General features: G+C 36.7%; 1 protein-coding gene across 5 annotated transcripts in view; it reads right to left on the minus strand.

Moving 5' to 3' along the window:
* GSTCD (glutathione S-transferase C-terminal domain containing) overlaps window positions 1-18,094 on the minus strand; it is a 45,124-nt gene that overhangs the window by 6,073 nt on the left and 20,957 nt on the right. For 4 of the 5 annotated variants that reach the window (XM_071431800.1, XM_071431803.1, XM_071431802.1 and 1 more), the window contains 5 exons: window positions 5,910-6,025; window positions 5,644-5,688; window positions 5,128-5,256; window positions 2,539-2,672; window positions 784-814 (listed from right to left, as the gene is read on the minus strand). In XM_071431800.1, coding sequence (XP_071287901.1) covers window positions 784-814; window positions 2,539-2,672; window positions 5,128-5,256; window positions 5,644-5,688; window positions 5,910-6,025 — 455 coding nt within the window. The remainder of the gene's footprint in view (window positions 1-783; window positions 815-2,538; window positions 2,673-5,127; window positions 5,257-5,643; window positions 5,689-5,909; window positions 6,026-18,094) is intronic. The other variant, XR_011679946.1, reaches the window with a different exon arrangement.

The following is an 18,094-nucleotide window of genomic DNA, read 5'->3' on the forward strand; positions in this document are numbered from 1 at the left end:
CTTGCTTCTCTCAAAAGGAAACATGTTTTTTCCATGCCACATTAAGTGCCTCTAACCTTCAAATTTCGGGTTGCTCATCACTAACTAGTTTAAACTCACAAGACAAAACTTAGCAGATCAGTACCAGATTTCTGCTGCCCACTTCTCTGCTCTTGTCCTTTTCCACTCTCCTGTTACCCTTCACTTTGTCAGTATGCTTCAGTGATAATTTCTCCTGTGTTTCTCTCAGATTATCTCCACAGAGCCCAACTGCTCAGGGTCAAAGCACACTTCAATATTTTAAAAGTAATTTTGAACAACATTTTGAAGACTATATAAAATATAAGTACTGTATTAAAATCTTGCTGATCTGTTTAAGCTCTTCCCACTTAAAATGTCCAATGTTTTAGACATAAATTAGAGGGAGGCATCTAATGTTTATTATAACAGTTGTATTTAACATCTAAACAAATTGGTATCCTGTAATTTTTAACTGATACACAATGAAGTACCTTAGGAAGTACAATGAAACTGATACACAATGAAGTACCTTGGCTCACTTATACATTATGACAAAAAAGGTGGTTTTTTGTGGAGAAACTACTTAATTTTGTTGAAGAAAAAAGCCTTTAAAATGGATGGTGGAGAGAAAACACAATGGCACCTGCACTAATAATGAACATTTCACATAACACATGCCCCTCCTATTTCTAGAAGATAACCACCTATATTTCATTTGATAAGAAGACCCAGTGAAATGCAGGAAACTGCAAATAAATATCTTCCCTCTGTCCTTTTACATACCTTGTAGGACAAAATTTCTTTGAACTGATGACTGAAAAAAAAATAAATATATCAATTCAATTCACATCTGAAAACAGCAAAGGTGGAAAACATAAGCAATCATTATGTACTTGAACACATTTAAAAAAAAACCAGCCATATCTTTATCATACAGAAAGGGTTTAAAAAATACCAAAGCCCATTACAGTTCCAGTTCACTAGAAAAGTGTATTTAGTGGGGTTTCTTTTCCTAGTATTAATAAAAACTCTCTCTTTAAATCATTATAAATGCTAACACGTACTTACTGTGGTTTTCTCATTGTCACACAAACACTTTACATATATTTAATAATACACACATATATTTTGTTTATATCACAAAGCTAAAGGGTCTTTGCAATGGAATTGAGTACAGAACAGAGCCACTATGGGGATATGGCCAGGTTATCATGCTCTGTGATCATGTAACATAAGGAAAAAAAGAAAAAGCAAACCCTAAAATGTAGCTCAAGACCAGGCTAATAGTTTTTCATAGACTTACGAGGTTAGATTGAAAATTTCAGCAAACACAAATATTCTTGCAACATCCACAGTAAAAAGTTTTCTAAGTGATCATTTCCAGTCTTTGTGGTCTAAAAATGTAGCTGGTGAAAAGTTAAACATTAGCCAGCCAATTTTAAAACAAATCTACTGAGAAAAATTATATGCCTGTTAATTTTAGAAGGCTTGGAATTTTATTGCCTCTTCATTAGAAGACTTAATGTATTATTGTGTCAGAAGAGAAAACAAAAGAGATGGAAGTATCAAATTGACTAAGAAAGAACAGTTAAATGCAAAGGTTATCAAACTGACAAGTTATAAAGAATTGCTTTCTATGCAATTCTGTGGCAGCACACTTTGATATTATAGAAAAGTATGAAAAATATTTCATATGAATGCATAATATCTCTTTAGATTTGTTGATACCTTTTAAGACTGCATGTTTCAGTTTCTTATATTAGCAAATACATGCTTAAGTCATTGATGTAATTCCTGGTAGAATTAAATCTATTTCATCTTGGATATCCAAAATGCAAAGCTCATTTTTATGAACAAAAAAAAAGCCAACCAAAACACAACCCTTTTCCCCCACCTAGTTCTGACTCAGAAGGCTGTTTAACCTCTTATCTTCTGCCACTTTATGCTTATCCTTTACATTTCATTTATATCAAAGGCATTAAAATTCTTAAGCATAAGATATATTAGTATCTCCCACGAGGCAGATTTGAAGACAAAATATGTACATAACCCATTGAAAAAGTATTAAAAATATGAACTGAAACACAGGAGAGCTTATCTACTTAGGAATAAATCAAAGGAGTTGTACAAGCAGTAAACTGTGGTATAAAGCAGACCCATTTCTTTTAAACTGACTGCTTACATCTTCCTCCAACATTAAAATGTCAATTCCCTTTCTTAGAGTAATTTTCATGAGTTTTCTATTAACTTTGTGATTTTAAGGTAGAAGATCTGCATATAAGATACTGTATCTACTATGTTGATTGTATGAAGTCTGAACCATGAATAGATAAATCCAGAAAAAAAAAATCCAAAAATTACCAATCTGCCCGTGAGGATGGATTGGCAAACAGGAGGAAACAGTTTCATTGTAAGTGTGAATCAGCTTAGTTTGGTCACTCTCAATGACCCTCAAATGATTAATTCTATACTCCTTTAGGATTTTATTCCTTCACTTAAGTTGATATTTTAGGGCTTATCTTGCAAGCTTTAGTTTACCTTCGTGGATATTTGAACTTGACTGTATTTTGAATGAAGCCGTAGCAGCAGGGGGAGATGACAAAGGCTGCCCGTGCCCTGAGGCAGTGCTCAATCACCATGTCTGTGGCCACCCCGCAGGCGTGCAGGGCCACCTAGAGCAGGAAAACAACCAAGGAAACAGGAAAATTCATCACTGGAACAGTCTAAATACAATCCAGCATTTTTTTGGTTGACTTAGTTAGTTAAATGCATGAGGAAGTTTTTGCAATTAAAGCTATTACACCAAAGGCCTGGTCCTTAATTCTTCAGTTTTTGATTCCCTCCTTCATATCCATGTTGAGGAAAATTTAGGGTTTATTTCACTAACAAAGAATCAACACTGAAGAAGGGTCACTCACCAAAAGCACTCAAAAGGCAGGTGCACTTCATTGTGATATCAAATGAACTAAACACAAATCTCCAGAAAAATAGTAGTTGTGGAATACACAGTAACAGAAAAACTATATGGTGATTTGTAAAAAACTTTTGTCAAGCAAAAAGAACTCAAAATACAAAGAACTACATCAAAACTGGATTTCAACTAAGCAGTATGAGAAGAAATAGATATACCTGAAGGTCACATTTAATGGAATTATGCTAAAATTATAAAAATGTAGATAATTTGGTTTTCAAGTACTGAGTAAAACCTATAGGAAACAAACACTGGAGCTGGGGGAGACATCAAGTACAACTTGCCCTCCTTTAATTTTTTTTTCCTCTCCTTATTCTTTTATTTCTTTTCCTTAGTGAGGGGCTCTTCAACTAAAACTAAAATAACATTTGAACACAACTACCTGTGAGCACTGATGTGTTTGGGTAACACAGAGGTTGCACCCAAATTCTTTCTGCTCTCCTATAGAAAAGCAAATGACTGCAGTACTCAATATACTGCAAGGAAACACAGGCAGCTCTCTCCTATCTCTACCTGGGATGCCAAATGCACCACTGAAATGGGGCATTACCTCCTCTGCCTCCTCCCAGGTGCTCAGCACCTCCAAGAGTAGGTCTGGTGCATACTTAGACTAAGGACATTTTTGAGGCACATTTCTGATTTTATGCAGCAGTGTGGATTTATAAAACTACATTATTTGCTTTGCTTTTTGTTCACTGTACATTTAGAGAAGAGGTTTAAGACTGCACAGCTCAGATTTCAGGGTTCAAAGCTGCTTTTCAAGGTAGAGCAACTGGAAGATAAAAACTTTGCTCTCAGATATAGATTAAAACAAAGTCCTTTTTGTTTCCAGTCTGCTTGCTGTAAGCTCAGCTGAGGAGACCATTAATCATCAACTGAACTGTAATTGCATACAGATGGAAACAAATACTCTAGTCTCAGGCAGAACACTAAAAAATTAACAAGAAAATAATTGCACAATGAAATTTTCTGCTCATATGAATTTAACAAAAAAAAATAAAACTAGTTTAACATCAGAAATAGAATCTTAATATCACAGCTATCAGATTATCATGGAATGCAATTATAGTTACTTCCTCATCTATCCAAGTAGAAAACAAAGCTAGCTCTCTGCTTTGCTTGCAGAAAAAGAGACCTTAAAACAGCAGCAGATAAACCAGTAGCTTTGCTGAGCCTGTGTGACCTGTTAGACCAAATGATTTCTTCTTTGGCTTTCTAAAAACCCATTTAGTTAAGAAAAAATCCCAAATAAAATTAAAGACGAAGTTTTTGCAGTAAACCCTATATATTGAAGTCACTATCTGAAACAAAATAAAATGTGAAGACTTATGCAGATACTTGGTAATGAAGAGCTGGTAAAGAAGAATTTCCAAGTCAACTCTTCTGACATATACTTCAATATCTCCCTTGTCACAAAACTTGAAAGAGAGAATATAATACTTTTTTTATTAAATAAAAACTCCACAGGGTTAACATTGTATTAACCTTTAAAATGGGCCCCCAGAAATCAAGACAGGAATTCCAATGACCACAAAATTGGAGACTCACTTCATAAAACAACTATTAAGCATTTCACACACACAATTCAGTGTATTATTCATGAGATCCTGGTATTTTAAAATAGCTCTCTAGTTCACCCACTGAGATTTATATGACAATGTAGCACAAAAAACAAAGCTAGAGAATTGGAAATTTACACTTGGAAGGACTGGGCTAAAACCATTTATTCTCTCCTCTTTCTTCTGCCCTGAATTTCTTTTCCTTTCTTAAATAAACCAACCAAACAGTTAAACAGCACTGTTCATGTATCATAAACCTTCAGCATTACCCATCCTCTGCTACAGTCAAAACAGGCTTTTAGATGGATGATTTAAAGAACAGTCAGTCTTGCATGGAAAGCTTGCATCTTGCCACAGAGGTTCATATTCTATTAACAGCATAAAAAAATGGATGACAGGAAAATTTAAAGAGCTACAAAATACTATTTATGCCTTATTCTTCACTAGGGCTGCAAAATTCTAGTCAGGACATTAATCTCATTTACTTTCACAGTCTGTAAGGACATACAGAATTTTATTCTCTCATGTATATCAGTTGTTTTAAGAATAATTAATCAGACACTGAAGTTTTGAAGTGGAAAAGTTATCATCACTTACCCCAATGTTAAAAGTCCCATTAAAATAGTCCAAATTTGCTTGAATGAACCAAATGTTGTTTAAACCTAGTTCATCACTTCTGTCTTTAGCACGGATCAGAGACAACTCCTTATTTTCTATGAGTACCACCTAAATTTCACACATAGGAGAAAGTAAGGCAAAATAATACTGAGAAATCAAACTATAACATTACTAAGCAGAAAACTTTGTAGTTTGTTGAGAAAACCTCTGAATCACTTGTAGCAGCGTCTGAGATCTACAAAATGATTAGCTGGAAGCCCAGGAACAATCAAAGGCATTTAATACTTGCCAATATTAATCAGCTTGAAAATATTTATATTTTCCTACAACTTCTGTCTTCTCTGGAAAGCACCACACACATTTAGGGATTATGCTAAAAAATTTGCATGTTTCAAACCTAAGTCCTCTGTTGAGACAACTGTGACTTCTATGTGTCCTCCCTACATACACATCTTTTTAAGATGACTACCAGAAATCTTTTTATTGAGGACTTACCTGACATGATGGCATCATATAAGCAAGAACAATTCCAACATGGCCCTGTGAAAACAAAAACAAACAACAAAATCTGAGTCACTTTTCAGTGTTCCCTGTTGCCCACTCATTATGTGATGAGCATCCCCATACCAATCAGAGAACCTTTGAAAGCAGCTAAAATTTCAGCATCTGCACTTCTGCTTTTCTTTGTAGCAACAACCACCTAGCACTGCAAAGATGAAAGGTGAAAGACATTGCACCACATAAACAAAAACATACATTACCCCTCCACTGCAAAAATCCACAATCAAATCTCCAGGTTTCGCAAGCTTTGTCACTGCTGCTACCAAATTGTTCAGCTGCTGCTGCTTCCTGAGAGCCCGGTCTCGAGACATCTTTCCTGGGGATGACAGAGAAAATGCCTAAGTAGTGATCAGAAGCTCTCAACACTGACAATTTTACATGGGCAACTGCAAAGCACTGCAAATGCAATTGATAGCTGAGATTGAAAATGACAGGAACACTTGCACATCTTACTCCACTTCAAGCAAAATTCATATTTAACATATTAAATATTTGGTAGAACCTTCTCCAAAATTAACTTTCTAGTTGTTGCTGTTAATGTATCTTTAGAAACAAACGCATATAAACTTAATGTAAAGCAATCAAACTCATGCAAGCTCTGGCCTAATTCTCCTCCAATCCTGTGATTCATGCCCAGAGACAGAGTTCAAACACCTTCATAGTAAGGTTGCCAAAATAAATCCTCATTTACTGTATCTATACACACCATTCTTAAGCATTTTGGTTTTAAAACTTGTACTTTCTGTTGTCAATTGTTACTTTCATACTAACCAATCCTATTTATTTAAATGACTGCATGTGCAAGGAGGTACTTCTCAAAGTGAGTATTTCTACATAGCAAAGACTGGCTTTCCATCACATCTGTAACAACCAGAACAGGAAAAACTAATAATTTCTCTCAAATGTGCTTGGAAAAGTCCAACACAGAGTTGTTTCAGATACAATGAATTGTTGAGTCAGCACTTACGTAAGGCTGTGTTTTGTCTCAGTGGGGCTGAGTGCTGACAGACCTATTAAAGACCTCTTTTGCTTGTTCAGAAAGCAGAATTTGACACAGATATTGACAGCTCATCTTCACAGTAAGAAAAAAATACTGAAACAACTCTTTAGTATTAAGTCCAACTCCTGAAAACAACTTCAAATTTTCATACTGGGCAAAACTAGCAAATAGATTCTAGGATCCCTAAAAATCAAAGAGTAAAATAGCAACAATTTTCAGAAAAAACAGATCTACTACTTAGTACTCAGGTAGTCGACTTCATGAGTATTAAATTAATAAGAAAAATATTTTTTTAAGAATTAGCCTACAGTCTTCAAAAACTCTAGCAATTAATTCTTCATGGTCACCACCTAACTCCTCCTTTATTGTGCAAGCAATAAGTAGTAAATACTCCCTTGAAAGATGGATAAAATCAAGCTTGAATCAATAGGACTTTTGCCTGCTCTACCTCTGTATTTTGAGCTTGGTAGCCAGAACTACAGAAACACAGCAAGCTGTGATGTGACCTGCAGAGAATGTTAGTTAGCATGGCTAATGAGTCCTTCATTGCAGCAAACAGGAAATAAATTCAACCAAAATTTCTGCATCTAAAAATACTACAGTTCACTTCACATTTCACAAGCTCTATGATTGTAAACAATGTTAATTGCTGTCTTCAAGAACAGTAAGAAAAAAATAGCTTGAAATTTAGCCCTATAAGGCAAAACCTTGAAGAACTTGACAGTTTTTATACATTACACTGAAAGGCCCCCACAAAATTATTTGCTTCCTCCATGAGAACCCAACTAATAGATTGCCAGAGTCCCAGAAAAATTAATTTTCAATAAATGGTTACAACAAAAATATTTTATTTGGTTTCACAAATCCAACATCACTGTTAATTCAGCCCATGTCAAGCAGAACTTTAAAGTTTCTGTGGCATTCAGAGGTCTTGCACTTTAGTACAAATAAATATCAACTTTTCAGAAGGCAAAGCCCCCTTTATTTTTGTATTACCTTGGTCAGCATTCAAGTTTGTATAATCCTTTAGTCCTCAAATAATTCTTTCATATTTCTCAAGTTAAACTTGAAAAGTCACTAAAGTACCCTTAAAAAAGCCACGCCCCATATATCACCTCTAAGAATTTAACCCTATCCAAGTACCAAGTCCTGCCACAGTACATCTGCACACACAGCTACCAACACATACGCATAACATACAGCATGTGCATTCTCCTATTACATACAGTAGGCTTGCATACTTCTATTGTTTCAGCACAAGTATCTTTTTCATTTTACATAAGCCTTGTTTAACTAATTCAAATGACAACGATTCTACTTTTCATGGAAATTTAGGGGAAGTGTATTCATTGCTATATTGTTTAAGTACAGCAAAAAGGTTCAGTAACTACAAAACAACAGATGCTGTTTTATTCTGAGCTGAACAAGTTTTTCTGAAACCAATGGTTTTTTTAATGGTAGTTCCTTATGATAAATCAGAATATTCTAATTATTTCCTAACACCCACAATATCTTCTGCTAAACTCTTTTTGATACCTGTTGGCAGGTAGGGGGTCTTATTTGCTTCTTTGTTGTGGGGGTTGTTGTACTTTTGTGTTGTGGGCTGGTGTTTCATGTCTACACAGAGTATTAGTCACATTAATACTGTGGTACAGTGGTTCCCATGCAACCACTACAAAAAGCAGAACTCAAAAAAGATGTAAGGAATCCAGCTCAGCTGACATTTATTTACAAACAAATACTCTCAATGGTCAAAAATAATACCACCTTCTTCCTTGAACTCTGCCAAATCTTGAAATAAATACAATTAGCAAAGCAAATAGCTTTGCTGAGGTCCATTGGTCACCTTGGTTACTTGAACAATGTTCTTTGAATTCAGCTGCTTTTATTAAATCTGCGTGGGCCAGTGCTGAAAGCTCAAGATCTGCCCCCCCCTTCTCCAGCCTGGGACCACATTCCAGAAGTTCCCTTCCCCTCCTCCCAAGCAGCAACCTGTCAGCTTTCAGCAACATCTGTTCCCTACTTGTTGCATGACCGCACCAGAGGAGAGAGGGGAGGTATCAGGGGTTGGGCCAACCAGCCTCAGCATCGTTTCCAAGGATGCCCTGGCAAAGATCCAGTGGAATCACAGTCTGAAATACACACTACATCAAAAGGCCAAGAGACATGCAGGAGGCAAATGTGTCTCAATTCTCCTCTATCTTTTGCAATAGTGGAGGGAGACAACTTTGATTGGGAAAAAAGGATGATTATATTTTTTGAGCACTACTTGAATCCAATACAGCAAATAGAGTGTCTGTGGCTTGTTCACTTGGGCATAACTCTCAACCAAGCAAGCGTGGCTGTTGAGAGAGAAGTTGGACCACATCCTGAATGGGGACTTGAATATCTCCTCATTAACATAAATCTGTCCATTTAAAACCAAAAAGTTACATTCTTACGGCTTCAGCTTTGGAAACAAAGCAGACTTTCACTCCAGAGTAGTCATAAAACAATTAACACCACAAAATGTCTCTAACCAACTCCTCAATGCAATCTAGATTGCAGAATGACACTGACCTTGGCTCTCCACTTACCAGGTTCAGTATAAATTGTTTTCCTTACATCCAACTCCCTTACAGTTGTGAATTCAGTCTGGCTGTTTGAGTGATACTGGACTAAAAAGTATCTGTCACTGGAAGTCTGCCACTTAGTTACAAAGAATATACTTCTTTACCATGTGTGTTAAGCCTAAGGGTCAGAACTTTGAGCTCTGACCTGAATGCAGAATTCAAAGGCTGGCCTCTAAAAGAGCAGTTGTAAAAAACCTGTTGAATTTGATCATTAAAGTCTTTCTTATTATGTGGGATACCTAATCTGCTGGAATTCACAAAGAAAACATCATCAAATTATCAAAAAAGTTTCACAGCTTTTACATTTTCCACTCCATCAGAGTCCCCAAAATCTAATGGCATAAGATGCTGATGGCATCTTCCCATTGTCATAACCATGTAATGAGACTGATGCTGAAAAATCAAACAGCTCAAGACACGTTCCACAGCAGTCCCGTCCCGTTTGTGATTTGTACATAGACCCCCGGATGGTGATACAATGCAACTAACTTACACAATAGGTGAAATTTCAAAAATCACTCTAATTGAAAAGTAAATGGAAACATTTAACTCTGAACAGCTTCATGAAATTGTACAGTAGGTATTTAATCAGCATTTTCATTATGTTGAGATAATATTTCTGTGTTATCCTACCTTCAGCAATGTAAAAATCTAATTCACATTTTGGAAGGCCAGGGGGGAAAAATCATCAGAAAGAAAAGAAAACTCACTTTGAAGCATCATGAAGTACCAACTATCCTAGCAGCCAAAGCTCTATGCTGGACTTTTTTTTTATTTAGAGAAAACTACAGCAAACCTTAATCTTTTTTCTTTTTCATTCTCTTGATCTTGTTGCTTTACCAAGACTTTATTCCCAAAGTATACCCAAAAAGAACCTGTAGGTGGGAAAGTATGTGCTTTCTGGCTCTGCAGAGAATCTGAGTTACAATGTGCTATGAAGACAGAGGGGCCAGAGACCTCTGCATACCACCAGGAGAACTAAATGCTCACACCTTTCCAAAAGGCACATCTATGAGCTGCAGCAGAAAAATACAGTTAACACAAGATGATGCGGCAACTCTGTTGGCTTTCTGAGCAGTTTGAGCCCTGTTACTGTAGAGGTAAAAAAACCATTCCCTTGTCTGTACTACTGCTTCTAGAGATGCCCAGGCTCTCTGTGGAGTGCTACACCACTCCATATGGTGTGGGTCTCTCACTGCTTGTTGAGCCATGTCCCAGTGCTGCACTCCATATGTACACAGCATATGTACAGTTCAGCTTCCTCACTGGCCTTCTCCAGGCACTGTGACACTGGCCCAGAAAGCCAAACAGCTTTTGGCACCAAACAGAAATGTTCTGTACTTACAAAGAGAGATTGTCATAATTCTTGTAGGGTTTTTAATGGTCATGAATGAAGTCCTCAGAGTGTAACTCACTTCTTCTCTTTAACCAGGTATAAACTCCTATCGCAAGGACTAAAGGATATGTTTTATTATTTGTCACCAAGAGACAACATTTACCAACCTTTTCTTTTTCCCTAAATTTGGATATTATATTAAAACAATTGCAAGGCACAAAAGGAAGCTTGCTCACTGAACAATTCTCAAGAGAAATCATAGTGTAAAGCAGAATAGCACCTATGGTAATTGCCTGCTTCCTAACTCTGCTAACACAGATGACTCACAACAATCGATCATTACATTTTAGCTCTCAATGAAATAGAAATCTATTATATTATAACTAAATTGATGTGTTTGTTTACAAAGGCTAAAGCATTTGTTCAATCAGATACAAGATCAGATAGTTTAGGGTTATTATTGATTCATTTGCTCTTTCTTTACATTTGAAAATTGCTATTCTGATCTCTCTTTTAACACAGTTGATATGAAAATATCGATTTCCTCTTAAATCACTTTTCTGATCTAAGTTTAAAAGTAATGGAGTTGGGGCAAACTAAAAAAACCAAACCATCTAGTTCTGATTGTATAAGTATTTCCTTACTTCTGCATCAGAGTTTTAATGCATTAGTCCTATCATGAAATATACCACTTTATCACAGACATTAAAAAAAACACCCAGCAACACTAACCAAAGGGCTGTGCTTTTATTACTGTCCTCCAGACCTCACCTCCTCCCATTTTTAAGTTCTCTCTCCATTCTCTCTTAGAGAACTAAAATATGACCTAGAGATTCAGTGAAAATGCTGTTTTATAGATGAGGTTCAATACAGAAAACCTAATTTTCCTTTCTTTTTAATACTAACTTCTTATGGAATAGCTTGTTTTATAATATGCCTGTTTGAAGCAGAAGCAAACATATCTTGAAGACCAGAGTGTATTTTTATGAATAAAAGCAATCAGCAGTCATGTTTATCCACTTAGTTCTGATGTAGGTGGTTGGGCTTTTTTTTTGTAGTTGTTTTTGTAAGCTTTTTTCCACCCTACTGGATGCTTATCAAAACATACTCTGGAACTGTGAGGTTTGGAAACATCCCACAAGCTATTGCTAGTTGGTAAAAGGGCATGCAAAAGCTTACTTTTTAAAGAGGTAACAGGCACACATGCCAACTCTGCAGCATCACATATTTCTAAAAACAGCAATCTCTATTAAATGAACAAAATTGCTATTAAGTTGTGTTGGCATGTCTAGTTGGAATGTCTATTCACCATCTCCTATCAGCGCACTGCATTAATTTAGTTCATCCCAACAATTATTAGGCTTTCAGGAAAGTTGTGTTTTGTTTTTTTTTAACTAACCTCTGAGAAGCTTGGGACTAACAAATGGCCAACATTTTTTGCCTGGAGCCTCCTTACAGCTGAGAACACATGGCTACTCTGCACTTGGCAGCTCAGAAGGCATCAGTTCCATTCTGCAAACACCAGACTTGGAACACTTGAAAGTTCCTGAGAAGCCTCAGAGAATGAGCAGCATTCCTAAAGTCATGTGCACATATTGTAAAAATGGCCTTAGCATTCACTGGGCTGGGGGAAAACAAACAAACAAAACCTCCTAAACATCACAAATGAAGCCTATAAACTACCCCTCTGGAGAATGTGCAGCATGCACTTTGGGTCAACAGGTAAGGCCAGAAAAGAAAATCCCACAGGCCACATTACTTTTTATTACATAAATTTTTTATGATGAAATGTGATGATGTTTTAGGTAGTAGGGAGGAGAGAATGCTACAATGCATGATTTAAAATACATTGGGCAATAATCAAAAGGACAGAAAAGACAACTGCACTCCATGAGAGCATTTTATTGGGTTTTTTTAGATAGGAGTCCCTCCTGATGTTACTAACCAATCTGCTCTTTATTAAAGCAAGCTGTGCAAAATAGTTTTATCACTTCAGGCACAAAAACCCCCTACATCTCACACACACTATCTTGGTGTAGTCTCAAAAGGTCAGACAGCTATGAAAACTGACCCTTGACAATCTAAGCAGGAACTTGGCCTGCTCTTTTTTTTTTTTTGCATTAAGGTCTTTTAAGCAGGAAAAGAATACTTTTAAAAACCATAAAGACATACAGCCACTAGTAAAAAGAAATGAAAATTAATGTTGAGGTCTCCCTGAATGTTCTACTTTAAAAAGACTTGTGGTTTGGTATTTTCCCAATTAATTATCTTCAAAACTTTTCTTCTAAATATTCAGCAAAAAGCAAACTAGAAAACAAAGACCTAACGTAAGTTTAACACATTAATTTACTGTTTACACTATTTTTAAACGATTTTGTACTAGATTATGAAGCCTCTATATGTACTTAAATTAATGAGTGCTATCCACATTTAGTACTTTTTTTCTAGCCACGCTCTTCCAAGTTTTTCACATTATAATATTGACAACAGCAATCTTCACAAAAATCATGTGTCAGCACCTTTCCCAAAACATTAGATTAGTTCCAAAGTTCTCAGCTCCTACACATTTAAGCTAAATGACAATGTCTGGTCACCCTTCTTCTCATTCTGAAGCCTTTGAGAGTCATACTTTCAAGCTATTTTTCTAGGATCCCAAAGATTAGGAAATTATTTTCTTTTAAAATGTCATGACAGAATTATGGGCAGAAACAAAAGACTCTGCAGTCACCCTTCTTCCACTACTTTGCTCATGTATTCATACACTCTCTCCCACTCCTCTTTCTTCACATTTTTGCCTTACCTTCACTCCTTTAGGGTCAATCAAGCCAGCTATTTTGCCTCTATCTTATGCTCCTTAGGTGCCCAAACCCACCTATCACTTATGGTGAAGTGTTTAAGATGTGAGGAAGAAAGCACAGCAATAAAAAACTTAAAAGTGAAAGATGATAAAACATTTGGGGAAGAATAAAGGAAAGGGAAAAGCAGCCTGTGCTGTACTAAATGTGGGGAAAGGTCTCTAACCCCAAAAGGAGTGCTGTTCTAGCTAGGCACAGTATTATACCACATGTCAGCAACACCCAGGCTTGGGAGGCAGGGGTTGCTCACTTTCTGCAAATATCTTCAAATGAAGATGTCACTGCCTGACAAGGAAACCAGAATCAAATGTTTTGTTTACCTCTCACAAGCCTAATATACTGATTACCAGCTACTGTCTTGCTGAGAAAGGGGAATTGAAGCCAGTTCTCACCAGGGACTAAGAGTGCTTGTCCTTGTAAAAACAGGAGAGCTCCTTCCCCAGCAGGCACCAGAGGTCAGAGCAAGGGCCAGAAGCCGCAGCCATTCCCACTCCCAGCTGGCCAGCAGCAGCTTGCCTGCAGGGGACCAGCTCTCATCACTTCACAGGCAGCAGGAACAGGGATTTCCCTTGCTGAGCTCCTTGTGCTGAATTGTTTACAACTGATTGGTCAGGAAAAGGTAAGGACTGAATTGCCTCTGTACAGGAAGCCATGAATTGCAGAATTAAAGGAAAGTCCAAAAGACCCCTTCTCATATATTGTATATACACCGACCCATGAATTCCCATCACCACCTCTAATTAAAAAAAAAAATACATATTAGCTATATGGATAATTTGGATGATTCCTGTCTTTGATTTGCTTATCAAAAAGAGTGAAAGAGTCTGAAACAATAAATCAGAAACAAAAAAAAAGCTGCTTGGAAGACAGGCATGCTTCATTTAGCCCTTATGTGTCAAGTAATTGGACAACTGGCTGCAGGACAAACAGCAGGACTTTCAGCTGAACTTCACACATTAGGCCTGTTTACTTTACAAAGATGAATGGCTGGAGGAATTCCCCCAGAACATCCTGATGAAAAGGAACTTCATCCTTGAAACTTCATCCCGAATTTCAGTCATCACAAAAATTAAATCCCACACTGCAAAGGTTTGATGACATTTCAACATGCAAATAACATCATTTCACAATGGGTGTATATAACTTCCAAACAAAGGCATCCAAGCTGCACAGAGAAAGGCCAAGTTTACACATTTCTCCATTCTCTGAGTTCTGTCTGATCTACACACTGCAATTATTACAGCACTTATAGCTTGATCCTGTATAAATCTGGAGTTTATGAAAATTTTAGGAAATTCAATCAAATTTGCTGTATGAAATAAGTGTCTTTGGTATTCATGTGCTTTATGTTACCTAAAAGGGCTGAAAAAACATTCAAGAGTTCAGAGGAAATACAGGAATTACTGAACTCCATCATAAGGTTTTAATTCAGTAACAGTAACTGCTTGACCACTCAGCTTTTTTCCTTTCATTTCTTTTTTTTCTAATTAATTTTCAAAGCAAAGTTGGGGCAGAGGGGAATCAAAATGAACTGCAGTTTAGATAGCAAACACAATTATTTCCTTTGAATACATAGCTAAGTGGGATATTTTCTATACAATTTAATTGTATAGAATTTAATTCAATTCTATACAATTGAGCTTTGGGTAAGTGTTCTTTTAATCTCCCATGTTGAATATCAGTATCTGCTTGTGCCAGGTTCCCAGTTAACCACTGTGAATGCTGATGATCAACATTAAAGTTTGTTTAACCTCCAGAATAAATACACTTTTGCCATTAGTACTTTGCATAACAGATTTTAGAAAAGCAAACAAACAAAACCACCACTAACAAAAAATTTCAACCAGCATTTCTCTCTCCACAGTGTTTTCCCTGCAGTGTTTTCTCAGACTATGAAGGCACAATGAGTAAGCCCCAAGTTGCTGAGATGGCAGTCCCTCAGCCACAATATAGTGCCTGTCACAGAATGCCTGCTGGGCAACTTTGCAGGTAGCAGGCCACAGCCAAGTACAGCTCCTAAACTGCCCTTTAAAATGCTCATGGTGCTCTTAGTAACCAGTTTGGGTTGAAACCAACATGTATCTCAGCATTCTCAGCTTGGAGAAGTGCTGTAACTATGTAGAAAGAACCAGACCACTGGCTAATCAAGACTGACATTTACTATTAGAGAAAATAAGCCAGGCTTTGTAACAAATGTATTCCTAAAGACAGCCAGACCATTGGTACCCCCACCACCTCTAAAGCTGTAACAGATATTTATCCACACTAACAGAATCAGGGCATTTTGCAGAATGCTTCTGTTCAAAGTGCTCCTTTTCATTGTTGTCAGTAATCCAAATGACCCATTCAAATCCTGCCAAGTTAGGTAAAGCACAATTTGACAACAATCAGCACCAACAAATTATGATGGAGTGGAAGACAAACCAATGAAATAAACAAAATAAATATCCACTCCTTTCCTTTTAATATATAAAAATGATGGTGTGGTCATCCGGATCATATTACATAGCAATAACCACTCATTACCAACTAATGCTACTTTATTGCACCCTTTATGTCAGAAAGATTGTGAGGTTTAACAATCCTGTCATAAATAGAAATTCTTCATGACAAGTCAAAAACATTCAACATGAAGACAGTAACATTTTACATCAAGTTTAGAAGATGAAAATTAAATAAAATTTCAATGTGTTTTAATGCATTTCTGAAGGACTACACACTAAAAGAAGGGGGAAATGCCTCTCAAATAACACAGAACTGGTCAGCTTATGCTACACAACCTGTCACAAATACATTCCTAGAAGGTTTTCAGAGCATGGATAAAATACCAGTTGATTATATCAATTCAAAAGCTGCCTAATGGTGAATTTTTAAAAAAAAATCTGGCTAATCCAATGAAAGATAACCTCAGAAACACTGATGAAAAGTTAGTTGTGCACACAGTTCTCCACTACCAACATACATGCTTGACAAAAGAGCAGAAGGGGGTGTTCTGTTATTATAAGGAATAAAAGTACCCAAGCTTGAAAATACTGTCACAGGTTAATTCATTTTCCTGAAATCCAAAGCAGAGGCAAAAGTGAGTTTCCAAGACAACAAATACATAAAATTGGCACTCGTTGTCTAATCAATGGTTCTAATAATAAAAGGCTCCTTTTTCTTGTGCTGTAAGCAGCTTTGTGCCAGGTGGCCTTTTGTATTATTCTTACATAGTTTATGAAAGCAAATAATCAAGAAAATCCATAAATCCCTTCAGCCACCTTTGAAATAGAGACCTGGATTTCAATGGGGGGGAAAAAAAAGATTAATGAAACTGTGGGCACCAGCCCAGTACTGCACTCTAGCTCCCCAGGCTTTTCAAGTGGGAGCATTGGGAAACAAAGTCATGACTTCATCTGGCCCTTCCACAGAGAGAGACTTGGAGCAGCTGGCTGCAGACAAAGGGCAGCACTTTCTGCTTTACACATCACTTCTGTTTACTCTACAAACTACCAGCATACTTAAGGCCACCTAACTAAACAGAAAGGTCATCCATAAATTTATCTCCCACACAAATCCTCTGTACTAATTAGTTAAGGGGAGAAAATGTAGAACAGTATCCCCTTCATGTCCTCATTTTGTTACTTTATAACAGTTTTGAGGGGATGGAGACAGAAAAACTGTGCAGCAGGAACCAAAGTGAATTCAAACAGCTTGTTGAATTTCTGTAAATTGAAGCCAACAGAAATGAAAAATTATGAACTCTTTTCCAACAGAAATTAATCAGCTCTGTCAACTAAACAAAGACTCAGACTAAAGAAATATCTGCCTTCAGAAACTTAAAAAGAAAATATATCTCCCACTAACTGCCAGAAGGCATGTTCATGAAACATCTGCCTTAATAAAATAATACACAACTAAGCATAGACTTATAAACCTAAGATATTCAAACAACAGATAATTATTTGTAGCTTGTTGCGTAGCAAATGAGCTTTGACACAAACTTTATGTGCCAGTATAATGTCAAAGGAGCCAAAAGCTGGAAAACAAACAAAAAAGCCCAGTACAAAAAGTCATCCCAGCAATGTTCTTTTGGGTAAGACCTCTGGAAGCCCTACTGCCCTTCTAGTGCAAAAACCATCTCAGAACTCCTTTTCCTTCACCACCACCAAATGTGGATAGAGTTGTGGTACTGGAAGTCATAGAGACACATTTACTCTGTCATCATCTTTTAATGCTGATGCAGAAATTGATCTGATAGGTCACCAAGTATCTGCAGCTACAAACCCCATCATCACCTAATAAACTGTAAGAGGGGATGTCTAGCATTGGAAGAAATTAATAGTTTGTAGACTTTACAGCAGTACCTGTTGAAAAATTTGTCTCAGCAGTGCATCTGCTAGGCACTGCCTCAGCTAGCTATTCTTAAAATAAAAAGAAAACATGTTCTAATGTATATAACCACACATTTCTGATAAATGACTATGGGAATGCTTCACATCATTTAAAAATGAGGACATTCTAAAATCACTACATAAAGAGGAAAATAAAACCTCTATACTGCAAGGATTATCTGGTATATTTGAACAAATTTGGCCTGTCA

Source organism: Agelaius tricolor, unplaced genomic scaffold (assembly GCF_023055355.1).
Source record: "Agelaius tricolor isolate 1412-34295 unplaced genomic scaffold, bAgeTri1.0.p SCAF_8, whole genome shotgun sequence".
Taxonomy (NCBI): domain Eukaryota; kingdom Metazoa; phylum Chordata; class Aves; order Passeriformes; family Icteridae; genus Agelaius; species Agelaius tricolor.